At 35.3% G+C, this 13,186-nt stretch overlaps 1 protein-coding gene and 1 non-coding gene across 3 annotated transcripts; both read left to right on the top strand.

Moving 5' to 3' along the window:
• Positions 1-201: 201 nt before the first annotated feature.
• Positions 202-1,854, top strand: LOC109687674 (DET1 homolog). Of its 2 annotated transcripts, XM_074063662.1 has the most exons (2): positions 202-1,472; positions 1,665-1,854. In XM_074063662.1, the coding sequence occupies exons 1-2, from the start codon at positions 202-204 to the stop codon at positions 1,852-1,854; spliced, it is 1,461 nt and encodes a 486-aa protein (XP_073919763.1). The 2 variants fall into 2 exon arrangements, with proteins under 2 accessions (XP_073919763.1, XP_073919762.1); XM_074063661.1 differs by having other exon boundaries at positions 202-1,854.
• Positions 1,855-2,095: 241 nt separating this feature from the next.
• Positions 2,096-2,260, top strand: LOC141419974 (U1 spliceosomal RNA). The gene has a single exon (XR_012444699.1). It is a non-coding gene; the product is annotated as a U1 spliceosomal RNA (small nuclear RNA).
• Positions 2,261-13,186: the final 10,926 nt, after the last annotated feature.

The following is a 13,186-nucleotide window of genomic DNA, read 5'->3' as shown; positions in this document are numbered from 1 at the left end:
TTTCAATATAGTAGCGTCAACCAATCAAAAACATTTAATTTAGAGCACTTCCGGTGCCTGGCGGAAACAAACCCCTGAGGTAGAGGCGCCAGAATTCTGAGGCAAAGCACCGGGGCAGTGTAAACTGAGACGTGCGCTGAGAGGCAACTGAGGTGTAGGTGGCTCTGATCACTTGAACCAGAACTGGACAGGGGTTTGATAATGGAGCATCATATTTCTACCCTTAAGCCACGAAAAATTCAAAACCAGAATGTGGTTCACCGCTTGGAGTGCCGGCGAATCGGTTCAGGCAAAGCAGGTACCCACTGGCACCAAGTTCGAAGGTTCCACCAAAATGTCTTCCCCAATTTCACAGTTGTCAATGTGGACAAGCCTCCCTGTATCTTGCGTAAATTCTCTCCTGATGGACGCTACTTTATTGGGTTTTCTTCTGACCAGACATCTCTTGAAATCTATGGGTACCGGGGCTGCCAGGCAGCAGAGGACTTACTTCAGGGATGTGAGGGGAAGACCCTGCCCTATGGCAATGACCAGAGGGCAGTCAACATCCGGAACCAGCTCTTTGAATGCTTTTTTGTCCTGTTTCATCGTACCAAAGTAGTATCCAATGGTGAACACTTGAACCTGGATTGCAGCCTCTTCACTGATGACTGCCGGTATGTCATTGTGGGCTCCTCTGTTCACCTCCTGGATGAGCCTCAACCTCCTTTCTATGAGATACATCAGAACAGTGAGTCAGTGACCCTCAACCCTTGGACCCCTTTGGAGGACTATTCCATCCACATCATTGACCTTCACACTGGCCGCTTATGTGACAGACGCACATTTAACTGTGATAAAGTAGTCCTGTCACACAACCAAGGGCTGTACTTGTACAAAGACACCTTGGCCATCTTGTCCGTACAGCAGCAGACCATCCACGTCTTCCAGGTGACTCAGGAAGGCACTCTCATTGATGTACGGACCATCGGCCGCTTCTGCTATGAGGATGACCTGCTCACTGTGTCGGCCGTTTTCCCTGAGGGGCAGGGGGACAGTGAGACAGGCGTAGCCTACCCTTTTAGGGATCCTTTCATCAATTCACTGAAACACCGGCTTCTGGTGTACCTGTGGCGCCAGGCAGAACAGGATGGTAACGCATTGGCCAAGAGGCGCTACTTCCGGTGCTTTGACCAACTGCGGAAGCTGCGCATGTGGAAAATGCAACTTCTGGATGAAAATCATCTGTTTATCAAGTACACCAGTGAGGATGTAGTGACACTGAGGGTCGCCGATCCAGATCAAGCATCTTTCTTTGTGGTGTACAATATGGTGACAACTGAAGTGATTGCTGTGTTTGAGAATACATCAGAGGAGCTTTTGGAGCTCTTTGAAAACTTCTGTGATTTCTTCCGTAATGCTAACCTACACAGTGCAGTCCAGTTTCCTTGCTCATCTTCTAGCAACAACTTTGCAAGGCAGATCCAGAGCCGGTTCAAAAATACAATTATAAATGCCAGGTATGGAGGGCGTACGGAGGCAGTGCGTTGGGTGCTGGGTCAGTTCCCCATCAGTGCTCAATCTTACAGTGGTAGCCCCTACCTGGATTTGTCTCTCTTCAGCTATGATGACAAGTGGGTGTCAGCCATGGAAAGACCTAAAACTTGTGCAGATCACGCTATTAGGTTCTACGCCCGAGACTCTGGCCTGCTCAAGTTTGAGATCCAGGCAGGCTTATTGGGACGCCCTACCACCCATGTCTTGCGACGTCTTGTTGCTTTTGCCTTTCACCCTTTTGAACCTTTTGCTATCTCTGTGCAGAGGATTAACGCTGAGTATGTTATCAATTTCCACATGCGACACTCCTGCACATAGGTGCCTCATCTCTGTCTGGCCTTCCAGGACTTTGCTCCCTTCATTTCTCGGTGAACTTAATAGCAAAAGCTGATAGCTGCTAATTCTTCATACAAGAACTTGTATATAAAAGTTTATGGTGTCTTTATTCATAATTTCCCAAACAGAAGCAAACCAAATGGCCTCCAATGGGAGAATAAACCATCTGTCATATATCCAGCAGTGAAATACTACTTGGCATTGAAAAATAAATTAATACTACATTCATACCTGGCAGGGGCAATACTATGATCATAAAGGTGTTTTTTTTCCCAGAGAAAGATTTATCTATTGTATTCTGGATGTGGTGACCTCTGCTATTTCCACATGTGGGAAACTTGATTGCAGAATTTGTGCTATTGGGGTAAGACAAAAGTAACAGCATCAAAAATAAATATGTTCAAAAACTTGAATGAATTAAAAATTGCCTTATGCTAAGTGTAAGAAGCCAGACTCCAGAGGTCACAAAATTTATGATTCCAGTTATTTGGCAGTTTTGAAACAAGCTAAAACCATAAGAATAAGAAAAATATCTGTGGTTGCCAGGGGTTAGGGTGTGAGTCAGCAAAAAACTAAGTTCAGGAAGCCAAACTCCAGAGGCACAAAATTTATGATCCCAGTTATTTGACAGTTTTAGAACAGGCAAAACCATAGGGACAGAAAACAGAACTATGGTTGCCAGGGGTTGGGGTACAAGTTGAGGTGTTAACTAAAAAGGGCTTGAGGTGATGTGGTGATGGAACTAATTTATATTGTGATTGTTTTGGTGGTTACATGAATGTGTATATTTGTCAAAACTCACAACCTTATACTCTGAAAAGAATGAATATTTGTATATGTAAATTATTTTTCAATTAACACGTTCAAATAAAAACAATTTAAATCACAATACAAACACTGTGTTTTGGGCTTGAAATTGAGAAACAAAAAATTTTTGGTCCAAAGCTAAAGTTTGCCTGATATTAATGATATATTAGAGAGAATATTAATATAGAATAGGATATTAATATGCTAATATATTTTACTGTCTTTTCTTCCCATAAAATGACTAATTTCTCCAATCTTGCTGCCCAGGCTGTTACATGATTACGCTATTTTCCTGCACAATTGCTGGTCTGAGTTTCTAAACCCCTTGTAGTTGAACTTCTCGTTTTGGTTTCTATCCCTTTACTTAGTTTGAGCTTTTGATTCCTCTAAATTATTTGGGCTCTGTAATAACTACACCATGAACACTTAATTAATAACTATCTTTCTTCATCTCCAGTTTCAATTTAAATCAAGAGTAGCATTTACTATAAGAAACAGGCATCATGTTAGGAATTGGGCCTAGAATAATGAACAATAGGGATATTGGTTCTGGATATATCTTCTGCCTTCATGAACATGGAAGGGACGCCTCACACATAACTTAGTGGTGTCAGCCAAGCTTTATTTAAGTTGAGTTATAGAAAGTGAAGAGTAATTACCCAACAAAGTAAAAACAGGGTATGGGAGAAGTATTCCACACAGAAAGAGCATAGTATGAAGAGGCACCAAATTAAGAGACTAAGAGACAACAAAGGGATTCAATCATCTCAAAGGACTCTTTATTGCAGGAACATACACAGTGAGGTGATGAGAGATGAAATTAGAAATAGAGACAGGGTTCAAGTCTTGAATAGCTTAGCCTAAACATACTATTAAAGGTTTCCTTTTCTGCATAGATACATTTATAATACATTATGATATTTAAATTCATGTACAGTACTTTCGTGTTCATAGCAATTTGTGGTAATTTATATGGTTCTTAATCTTGTTAGACCTGCAAATAATCTTTTAGTAGCTCCAAAGTCCTCACCTATTTACATTCTCTTTTCTGTGCTTGTCTCCCAAACACATCTTATATTTTACATGATTAATAATTTCTCCTCCCTATTCTTCTTCACACGGACAGTTTCAACAACAAAAGGCTGATCATAAAATTCATATGGCGAAAACAGAGTCTACACTCCTAGATGCCATTGCCACTTGCCCTATTATAACTGTTTTGCTACTCCTTTTTTGTTTTTGTTATTTGTTTCCCAGTGAAAATTTTGAGTTACTTATATAACTGTGCTTATTTAATGTCTGCAAGACAGAGAATAAAATACACTACTATAAAGTTAGAATACTTTATAGCTCATATGGTATTTTCAAATGTTTAAAGTATTGCACATGACATATTTTTTCGGATAAAGCTATCCTCTAAAAATCACAATCATCATAAACGGTATTTCAATGAATGCAATAAATAATAGCTTTGGTGATTTTTTTCAAGAAAACTATCACATGATAGACAGCAGAAGAGGTCAGTTTAAATTATGATGCCTCAATAGTCTGTTATTGTTTATTTAGGTTTTGCTTCACAACCAATATTGAGCCAGAGAAAAATTAAATTAGGTGACAGGCTGGAATTTTTAAAATAATGATCTACACTGTGCTACTTAAATTCCCACATATAACTGGACAGGTACTAATCATGGTATTTTTAATAACTAATAGTAACAACATTGGAACGCTTCTGAAAAGTGCTGTTATTATTATTGTTATTATTACTCATAATAAACTAATTAGCAGTATTAATATAATAACATAATTATCATTGACAAGTATTAATATAACATTAATTATCATCATCAAGCAGGTATTTATATACTCCACATTATTTGTCATATACTAGCTGAGGATTTAACCATGACAAAATTCATGAATTTATGGTCTCAATCAACAATAAAGTTGGGAGAGAAGTATGTTAGCAAAATAATAAATATGAAGAATCAGATTTGGTTAAAAATAAATTATTTCAAGTCTTCAAGAAGCAAACAGATTTAGTATTAGAACTGTTTGCTGGTATACATCCCAATAGTCAATCTAGAATTAAAACAAAAACAATACCTGCATGATGATCATTACAGACCTTTTGAGTCAGCTAAGCTTCAGCTGACATTTTTTTCTTGAACCAATGGGAACCTTTCAACTCTGCTAGACATATGGCAAGTTTTTGACATTTGACCAATAGCACTGCTACAAAATAGCATTTTTGTTTTTCTGGCAGGATGCAGAAAAATTATTTTCCAAATCGAAAAGATCTTAGGTATCTGATCCAATAATTTAAAATGATTCTGAAGAAGACAGCCAAAATGAGATTTTGGTATGACCCCATATTATGAACATACTTTTCAATCTGCTTGTCTTGTGCCACCTGCAGGGGTTGACAGAACTAATTCCAGACAGGTACCTATGCCAAAAAATTGGTATTTCTGTCTTTTTATAAGTACCTTACATAAAGAGGGAATCTTTTACCTGTTCAATGTTAATATTGAATTTTTTCTCTTTTGTAAGATTTACATAATTTAATGAATTTTTTATCACATATTTATTAATTTTAAACAAGTCATGGATATTTTCCATAATTTTTTAAGCACTGAGGATAGCATTGTTTTTCATAATTTTGCTTGAATCCTTAATGTCACAGATTTCATCAGTGAGTGTATAGTTGCATTATAGATGCAGTGTATTAAACAGTATCATAAAAGGTTGTAATTTTACAAAGGAAAAATGCATTTAATTATGGCACAGCTGTACATTGCATTTGTCATCTGTTACATAAATGGGAGGGGTGAGAACCACAAAATATCCAGGACCTATCATTTATTCTTAATCATCATAATCATCATTAATAATTATTCATCAACTCTTCACACATACCCTCTATCTGTTTGGGCATATGATCTGATCTTACTAAATATGTCATGTTTGTTCTTGAGTACTTGCTAAAACCATATGGTTTACATGGAAAACTTCAAGGGAACATAGATGAGAAAATACATGGGTACATTTATTTTCTTAACTACAAGTAAATACTTATGTTCAGATTCATATATATGGAAAGTCACTGTCCTTGAAGATACAAATGAGATTTTCCCTGAAAAAAAGTAACCTCTATTTTGATATAGTATAAAAACATACAAGTAATCTAATAATTATAATTTAGTGATGGTGGATTAAGGAAGTGGAAAGAAATTGTAGTATGTTGCTTCATTTATCTCCATTTTAAATCAAGTAACACTGAAAATGTGATAATATGGTATGAATTGTGGGGATTTTAGAATCATGGAATTCTGAAAGGAGCAAAAGGTAATGTATGAGAATCAGGAATTAATATTTTATCATACAATATAATCCATGAAATTCATACAATCCTAGAAATTTTATTCCACAAACTACAGAGAGAATAGTAAAACCCAATATTCCTTCCAAGAATATCGGATGAGGCAGCTAAGCCAGTATGGCAAGTCTGATAGTACATATTTCATCATTGCTTGATTTACTTTTAGTGCCTGGTAGCTATTAATGTTGATTGTCCTTTACTTTTTCTCTTGATAAGATTGAAGATATCATAGTGTATCTGTTTCAAGGACTAGCAAAATGGGCATCAGAAAAAAAAGAGTACTAATCTAAGATAATCACAAATACATCTGCAAATAATTGGATCCACATTTAATTTTTTATAGATTCTAGAGCAAGGTGGTTTTCATTATCCTGGGATGCTAAATTATTCCCTAAAGAAGGTGTTCAGGCTCTTCTTAGACTCAGTAGCCCTAGTTTATTCATCTGTAAAATAAGGCTGTTGAATTGGATCATCACTAAATAATCTTCCAGCTCTAAAATGTTATGATTTTACATGGATGGTGAGATCTCTCCCTGGAGCTTTCTACTCTATGCTATGCCATGCAGACAGGTTTATAAAAATAAGATAATTCAGCTGGTATTAAATATGATACATCTCTCAGAAGGAACTTAGAGCATTTCCACACATACAGTGTCCAGTGTCAGTGCTGGTAGAAGGAGTAATGATGGCAAGAACAGAATATAAAACTCAACAAAACATTGTGGGTGTTTACAAATAAATTTAAAGTAGATTTTAAAGATAAAAAAGATAAAGGAGAGCACTTAACAATTTTATATATTATATTTTATATGATGTTTGTATGTGAGTGTGTGTGGGGAACACTGGGAATTGGACTTAGGGCTTCACACATGCTAGACAATACTCTGCCATTGATCTACACCCCCAGAAAATCACTATATATGTAACAGTGCTACATTCAAGTTGGAGCATTTGAACTGGAGTAACAGAACTAGTTCTACATCTTAGATAAATTTGGCCCTTGCCTACTAGTCCTGTGACTCTCTGAAGCTTTTTGATTTCTACTGTAGTTCTTTCTTTTCATTTATTCATTTATTTTTGGTGGGACTGGGGTTTGAACTCAGGGATTCATGCTTGCAAAGCAGGCACTCTACAGCTTGAGTCATACCTCCAGTCCATTTTACCCTGGTTATTTTGGAAATGGTGTCTTTAGGACTATTTTCTCAGACTGATCTGGAACCACAATCCTTCTGATCGCAGGCACCTGAGTTGCAAGATTACAGTCGTGAGCCACCTGCACCCAGATTTTTTTGAAATAGAACTGGGATTTGAACTCAGGGCTTCATGCTTACAAAGCAGGTGCTCTACCTCTTGAGCCACCCCTTAACATTATTACCCTTCTCCTCTTCTAAAATCAATCCTAAACAAATGTCATAACTTGAGCTAAGTGCAGCTACTCTCCCCATTTCAGGATTTTTGTTATTGTCATCATGGATATAAGATATGGAGGAAATATCTTGAGATATAAAGAAATATGAAATCACAATTGAGCAAGGGTTGAATAAATTATTCTATTTATATTGTCGAAAAAACAAATAGTATACTAACACTCAATAAATGCAAACATATTGATGGACTGTTTTTTTTTAGGCAATTTTTGAGCAAAACAACCTATGTTCTGCTGGGCACTAGTGGCTCATGCTTCTACTACTTGGGAGGCAGAGAGCAGGAGGATTATAGTTGGGAGCAAGTCCTGGCATAGTTCACACAAAACCTTATCTCCAAAATTACCCAATACAAAACAGGGCTGACAGAGTGCCTCAAGTGGTAAAGTGCCTGCCTAGCAAGCATGAGGCCCTTAAGTTCAAGCCCCAGTACCGTCCTTCCCAAAAATACCAAGCTATTTTCTAACAAAAGATTATAATTTATATGCCACAATAAGCTTGATCACATGACTGATTTTACTGGTTTTACCTACCATATACTGTAGTAAAACCTACAGCTGGAAAAACTTCTATGATTGTGTCCCTTGCCATTGTGTTTGATGAATAACTTGTTATTTTAAAAAAAGGCAAATACTAAGTTAAAGGTAACAGAGTCTTTTCAGGTGTCATCCTATAGTATAGTTTTCTTCACCACTCAAGATCACAGCATGAAGGAAATTAGTTTGTTAAAAACTGGTAACACAATCTAAATTTCAAAAATAACTGGCTCAAACTAATTTGGTCACAATGTACTGTTTGCAATTGAATGTTGGTCTCTATAAAGAAAGAATAAGTATTCATCTCTTTTTTAAACATGGCCTGAAAGATGAAAGAACTATCCATTTAGTGGACCAAAGGTTCCTAAGTCTTTATACAATTCACGGAGGAAGCCATGGTGTTTTCTTCAGCATAAGTAATATTTATTGATATTTACCAGATTAAAATTAGAACTGAGAATTTTAAAAGACTAAATTTATTTTAATTTTTGAGTAATAAATTCCTTGCATATTAATAAACATTTTATGAATTATAACTATTTTCCGAAGCAAAAAATTAGTAAGTAGACTAAGCACTTATATTTTTGCATATATCCACAGTATTTGACTTAATAGATGACCAGTGGACTCATATCTGTTTCTATATTCATTTTATTGAAATATCATAGACCATCCATGTGTACAGACTAGGAGGGAAAAAGTCAAATAATGTCTTAACATTATTATAAACCCTTAGAAGGGTCTCAGTGATATTGAGAATTTCATGAAACATATTTTAAGAAATGTAATGGAATCCTTACCTTATCCAATAATCCAATTTTTCAACAATCATTTATTGAGCTGTTTCTATGTTATGGATGCCATGATAATGACTAAGAACATAATGTTGAAAAACATAATCCCTGGATTCTGAGGGATATACTTCCATGGAGAATACTGTGAAGTAAATAGAAAATTGCAATACTGAATATACAGCTGTGTCTGCAGAATGCTATTAGAGAATAGAAACATAGAACCAAAATCACAAGAATTAAGGGAAACAGGGATGGGAGGGTAAATTAGATATCAAGTCCAAACCCTTAACCATTAGATGAAAACTGACTCTTTTAAAAGCTTTGTTGATTAGGATTTTGTGCACAAATATTCTGACTCCTTGACAAGTATTCTGACAATCTGTTTTTTCAAGTTTTTGAAACATAATAGACATAAAGTTAGTGGTGAAGTGAAAAAATTATGTTTTCACCTATAGAAAGTAGTATAGTAACTTTCCCCTCTTGTTTGTCTTTCTTCATTGCAGATATGAGCAATTGTACTACCTGGCACAGATTCTGCTGCAGAAACTTCAATCACTACCTTTTCAATACCTAAAAATCATTTGACTCACTGTTTATGTGCTGTCCATTTGGCAAAATTCCAACCCAGGCTATGATCAACTAATCACATCCTTGGTAACTACTCCTGAGTTATAAAATTTACTATAGAAACTGGGACTTAGCTCATGAGCATCCTAGAAAAAGATATGTATTTGCTACTTGTTGATTGCAGGATCTTATAAATTGATGACATCAACATACTGTATATAGAAAAGTATAGACATATTCCATACCCTTCCTAATTTTTATGTGTTTAACATATAACTGTATGAGAGAGAGATGTAAAAAATCCTCCAATGCCATTGTGGAATTGACAAATTCAATCAATCATTGATTTAGTTTTTTTATGTTTTGATTTCATAATATTAGACAAATACAGACTTGGGATTGTTTTTCTTTCTGCAATAAAACAGGAAATAAACACCATTTGCCAAGTTTGCTGTCATTTGCCTATGGGAAGTGTTCCTATTGTCTTTTCTAATTTTACATTGTGAGCTCCTTCTGGGCAGAGATTTAATGGGGAGAATCCTTTGAGGTTGGTTTGATGGTATGTTTTCCTGAGAATTTTTGCATTTGCTACTCTTAGGTGCATCCAGGGTTATTAACAGTCCTCTACCAATTTCTATGTTAAATTTCAGCTTTGGGGTATACAGTCAATATTAATTAACTTTCCAAAACTTCATCAAGTATTTGGTTAAAATATTAATATATACTTTATCACCCACAGTCCAGATTGATAAATGTGAACTTTGTTTTCATTTCCCAGAATTTTAATTACCTCTTTTACATTCCACTGAAGGTATAGCCTTTTCTTGACTAAGGTTTTCCTGGAGTTTCATGTGTGTCTTTACTTTGAATCCTATTACTGTGTAATTATTACAGCTGAAGTCTTTTGGTTAATGAAGCCAGAAAATCATTTTATGACAAAAATTCTGTACTGATTTACCACTGTCTTTTATTTCCTCTACATTTTTCAGCTATAGGGATTCCCTGTCAAAGTATTGCAAATTCTGTCCTGCCTTTAAGGGTTTTTTTTTTTTTAATATTTTATCTGAACTCTGCATATCATATGGTGGAAATTCTTTAGGAAAATCTAGTAATTTATAGTATGTAAAACATTCTCTTCTGCTTTGCACTTTTCAAGATTTCTTGTTTCGCTTTCACATTCTGTCTTCATTGTGAACTATAAAATATATTAATATTTGTGCTATTTCTATGCATTTGAAGTAGGAGATAAAACAGTAGTATACTCCCTATATGGCATCCTAAATTATAACCTCTAGTACTTTATCATGTAGGTAAGATTACATTTTTGTAACACAAAATTAATCACTATGTCATTCTTACGTTTAAAAATCTTCAAAGTCTATTTTTGGGGATTGTACAGTAAAATCTGAAGCCTTTCAGATTGATTTCAGAATTTGGTACCTGGTCAGAGGTTGCATTAATTAAAATCAACCTGAATGTAAGAACATTCAATAGCCTTTTTGCATAATTTTCTCCTTAGCATTGAAAAAGAATTAGCTAGACTGTTATGATGTTCTTGGTGTAACTGTAAACTTTGTAGACGGGAGGAGATCCATGTGTTTTGGCACAGGGAAAGTTCCTAGGTTACGAATTTAGATCAGTGGAAATATATCCCAGGGAATAAAGCCCATACTCGTCTAGTTTATTGGTATAAGAAGGACGTCTCATCCATCAGTTCCCTAGGTCTGAGCAGGCATAGCTTGAGCACTTGATGCTGTTTGATCCCTTTCTATTCAGACATACTGATCTGCGGTGTCTAAGAAGGGAAAGTGTGTGCCTGTCAACCAAAAGTTGTTTCCTGTAAAGGAGGTGCATGCTGGGGGCTGAAGGTTCTGGGATCTTTTCCCTTCTAATAACCACCTCAGACATCAAAGTTTTGTCACTAAAAGTCCTCATGAAGCGCTGATGAGATGTTTAATCTGCTTTGGCTTAGCTTTAATCACTCCTCTGTCTCTGTCTTTAGTCTCTCCTTGGTATACTGCTTCCCATTTCCTAATCTCTCCATGGATATCTTTTAACATATTAAATAAAATATACTTGTCCCCTCCTGTTAAAAATGTATACTTTACCATGCTTTGCCCACCCCCCCCGCCGACATGTCCTTCCATAATTTGTACAAGTAGGTTCATTTGGTCTTAGTTTTACCAGGCCCTACCATAGGTTAGTTCCTTCTGGAAAACATTCTTATAGTGCATGCATTTCCAATATGACCACATTGCAATTAACATACTTATACAATATTTGTGCTACTTTACATAAATACACAATTACAAAAAATCCAAGTCAGCCAACTATATGAAGATGTAGGTCATTGTATCTTGTTTACAAGACCTGATTGGCTCATAAAATGATCAAACTCAATATTCCTATATTTAGTCTATCATATTTTTAATATATTTTTATGCCCTTATATACATACTATATTGATTTAAACTATTTTAAGTTCCTTTAGAGCAGGAGCCACGGCATATTTTCCTTAATGCCATAATGTTGAGATATGGTTATGATAAAAATGTGTTGAATAGAACAGATATATTTGACAAATTATGTTCATAATTTAGGTCATGAATATAATTTTATGAGTGATTTCTGAAACATTATGAATTAGAAACCACATAAAAAACAACACTCTATCAATTTGTTCTTGATGCCCTAGGAAATCATGCAAAATTTCCTAAGAATATTATACTTGTGTTGAATAATAACATACACATCCTGAGTCATAGATATTGAAGGAACATATAAAAGTACAATGTACAATTAATGTAGGAAAATTAAACATGCAATTGAGTTACTCTTACTGCTGGAAGGAGAAATCAAATATACAGTAAGCATTAGTTTTCATTTATCTTTTAGTTCTGATCTATACTCACATACATGAATTTGCATTCACAAGTTCAGATTTAATAAGCAGAAATGATTATTTTAGTATATGATTATAGAAAGCCTAAAAGGAACTCTCACAGTCCCATGAAGTCAATCAAAACATAAATCATTGAGCTTGTGACTTAACACTTCTCTGTCTTCACTAAATACACTGTTGCCCCAGGCAAATCTTGACTTTAGCTGAAGCTACTTGTAAGATGCCAACCTTTCCTGAGTAAATAAATTTTATCAGCACCTTCTCAAGCTGTGTGCCCAAATGAGGATCTAGGATTATGTTTTAATAGGTGAGCCTTCTGTTTCATTTCTGTTCTACATCAAAATAACTTTCTTGAGAAAAGGCACTGATATTTGTGCTTATTTGCATGGCAGTTTTCAGAAGTACAGTACCTTTGATGAAAAAACTCACATCTCCTGCTATAAGGGCAAATAATGTGACTGCCATTAAATTAGTGATTCTCAACCTTGGGTGTATGGTGGAATCACCTGGGGAGCTTTAAATAAGGGCTACTGCCTGGGTTGCACCCACAGAGATCCTGAGGGAATTGGTTCAGAGTTCAGCTTCCTGGACATGGGATTTTTTAAAAGCTTCCCAAATGATTCTAATGTACAGCTATGGTTGAAAATCACTGCACTAATTAATAAAATAATAATGAATTGCCTAATTACAAAGATGACCACACAGGCAAAATGATCACTATAATTAGGAATGTATTGTTTTTTAGAAAGAATATTTTTGAATAAATGAAAGCTAATATATTTACATTGTGTAATTATATGCACCCTTTATTTCCTGGAAAATTTGATAAAAGTTCCAGTGAATTATAATCAGAGAACTCGTTATTAATTTTGTGTTTATTTTCTTACATAAAGTGAACTGAA

This window comes from Castor canadensis, chromosome X (genome assembly GCF_047511655.1).
Source record: "Castor canadensis chromosome X, mCasCan1.hap1v2, whole genome shotgun sequence".
NCBI classification, from domain to species: Eukaryota; Metazoa; Chordata; class Mammalia; order Rodentia; family Castoridae; genus Castor; species Castor canadensis.
Note: the sequence above shows the minus strand (reverse complement) of the source record. Positions and strands in the feature narration are given on the sequence as shown.

Coding starts and splice junctions, on each gene's coding strand:
- LOC109687674 (XM_074063661.1), top strand. CDS start 202: ATGGAGCATCATATTTCTACCCTTAAGCCACGAAAAATTCAAAACCAG.